The 2500-nt window shown below is 40.2% G+C and overlaps 1 protein-coding gene across 1 annotated transcript in view; it reads left to right on the plus strand.

Moving 5' to 3' along the window:
- The first annotated feature begins 1225 nt into the window (after positions 1 to 1225).
- Positions 1226 to 2500, plus strand: part of dld (deltaD) — a 12699-nt gene continuing 11424 nt past the window's right edge. The window contains exon 1 of the mRNA XM_079276793.1: positions 1226 to 1345. Within this exon, the coding sequence (XP_079132919.1) occupies positions 1304 to 1345 (42 nt within the window). The 5' untranslated portion in view covers positions 1226 to 1303. The remainder of the gene's footprint in view (positions 1346 to 2500) is intronic.

A 2500-nucleotide genomic window follows, 5' to 3' on the forward strand; every position in this document is an offset into this window, starting at 1 on the left:
AGTAGCCCCGTATCGGGCCAGAAGTACCCCAGGATCTAACAACTAATAATATGAGCACAAGTCAACAGCAAACACACTGTACAGCACAATACATGAATACATAAGAAAAGCAGCAATGTTTAAAAGCATTGAAATGAACTAGATTTGTGCTTTTGAACAGTAGACAGTGTTTAGTTGTCATGCTTGGTGAATGCATGAACAATAAGGAGCCTCACTAAGTTTACACTGTCTATAAAGGTTGTTATCCACTTGTAAACAGGTGGCAAACCAGGGCTACAATGTACAATCAGAGCTTCACTGAGAGGAGGAGAGATGCTGAGTCACATTTACTGAATATAAGTGAAGGTTAATCTGAGCGACAGCAAAGTTTCTCTGTTTCTCTCTGAAGAAATGAAGACATGAACTCATCTTAGTCCACTAGTGTCTCTGTGTTCATATGAAGACATGAACTCATCTTAGTCCACTAGTGTCTCTGTGTTCATATGAAGACATGAACTCATCTTAGTCCACTAGTGTCTCTGTGTTCATATGAAGACATGAACTCATCTTAGTCCACTAGTGTCTCTGTGTTCATCTGAAGACATGAACTCATCTTAGTCCACTAGTGTCTCTGTGTTCATATGAAGACATGAACTCATCTTAGTCCACTAGTGTCTCTGTGTTCATATGAAGACATGAACTCATCTTAGTCCACTCGTGTCTCTGTGTTCATATGAAGACATGAACTCATCTTAGTCCACTCGTGTCTCTGTGTTCATATGAAGACATGAACTCATCTTAGTCCACTAGTGTCTCTGTGTTCATCTGAAGACGTGTTCTCATCTTAGTCCACTAGTGTCTCTGTGTTCATATGAAGACATGCTCTCATTTTAGTCCACTCGTGTCTCAATACTTTGACTTTAACTACATTTCGGTGAAACATACTTTTACTTCAGTAAGGTTTTGAATGCATGACTTGTATTTGCAGTGGTGTATTTCCACAGTGTCGTATTAGTACTTTTACGAAAGTAAAGGATCTGAATACTTCTGATATTTCACAGAGGACAGAAACAATATTTTTTGGAAACATTGTATTTGTTGTTTTAAAGTCTTTCCCCAACCAGAGAGTCGGTGTGACGAGTTGAGAGATTTTTCAGGTTTCACAATCACTGACGTCATATGTAGGCGACCTACATGGGCGTTTTTTTCTTCTTCTTTTTACGGACTACTGATACTGCGCATGCGCAATGACGGTAGTCCTTGGCTGCGTCGGCCTTTCTGTAGGTTACAGATCCGGTGAGAGGCGACCACAACACGGGCTAAAATGCAGCAGAGCTGGACGCAGTTATACCGCTCTCTGGCCACGGTAAGAACGGATTATATGTAATCTATTAACCAGCGTGTGTTGTCCGGAGCAGCTTCTAACTGGGTCCGGCCAGAGTTTGGTCCTGGGGGGTACTGGTTACTGGTGTTGAGAGACCTCCGGCCGGGAGGGCCTGGTTAACTCGTATGGAGAGAACGTAACGCCAGACTCCACCGGTAACACGGGAGATTCAGGGTTGTTGTGGCTGTCAGCGAATACATATGTCGCTTAATACACATTTGATACATTAACTAGCTCTATACCTTCCCTTTTATTAATTCGGCATAAGCTAAATGAACAAAACAGTGAAATAAAATGACTTATTTTGGTGTTTGAATGTTTGAAACGCATTCGTTGAGCTCGTTTGTCGGTGTTAGCTCACGGTGCTTCGTTCACTAATTACACACATTTTGAGATGAGGTCACGTGACATTTATATTATGTTTAAGTATAACGTGTTTCTAGATGTAACGTTAACTTAACCAGTTCATTTAATTATCGTTAGAGTTGACAGCCGCCTCCCAACAAACCATGTTAGCATGCTAAGCTAGTGTTAGCACGCTAAGCTAGTTAGCAGTGGTTACCTAATGCTAACTGTTATGAGACTTCTGGCTGTGACGTTTACACATTTATTCCTAACAGCTTCTCTCTTATTGAGAAAGTCTTCAAATACATGTATTCTATAAGTAAACAACTAATTAGTTAATACGCGTATGTTCCTGTTTCCTTAATGTGACTTTAGTTCCATGCTAGCTGACTACAGACTAGATTAACTTCTTTATTTTTTACAATCCTCATGTCACCTGTATACAGTTCTGACATAAGTTTTTTTGCAACCTATTGATCATATTTATTTGGTGTCATGAGTTTATTATTTGCACTCTTCTGTCTCTGTACTGTAACTGTCCTCTGGATAAATAAGCTTGTATTTGATCTTGACTCAGAGTGTTAGTGTCATGATGTCTTCACTGTGATGCAGACAGTGTTCAGGTTGTCTTTGCTTCTCCCATAAAATCGTGTGTGTGTGTTACACACTTGAGCGGCTGAACTAGGAAAATCACAAAACAAATGACAAACAGGTTGTTGAGTCTGAGAGTTTCCTGGAAAACGCTGTCCGATGTTTCATTTATAATCAGAGGAACTGATTGGATTACCTGTA

Source organism: Melanostigma gelatinosum (assembly GCF_949748355.1).
Source record: "Melanostigma gelatinosum genome assembly, chromosome: 1".
In the NCBI taxonomy this organism is placed as follows: domain Eukaryota; kingdom Metazoa; phylum Chordata; class Actinopteri; order Perciformes; family Zoarcidae; genus Melanostigma; species Melanostigma gelatinosum.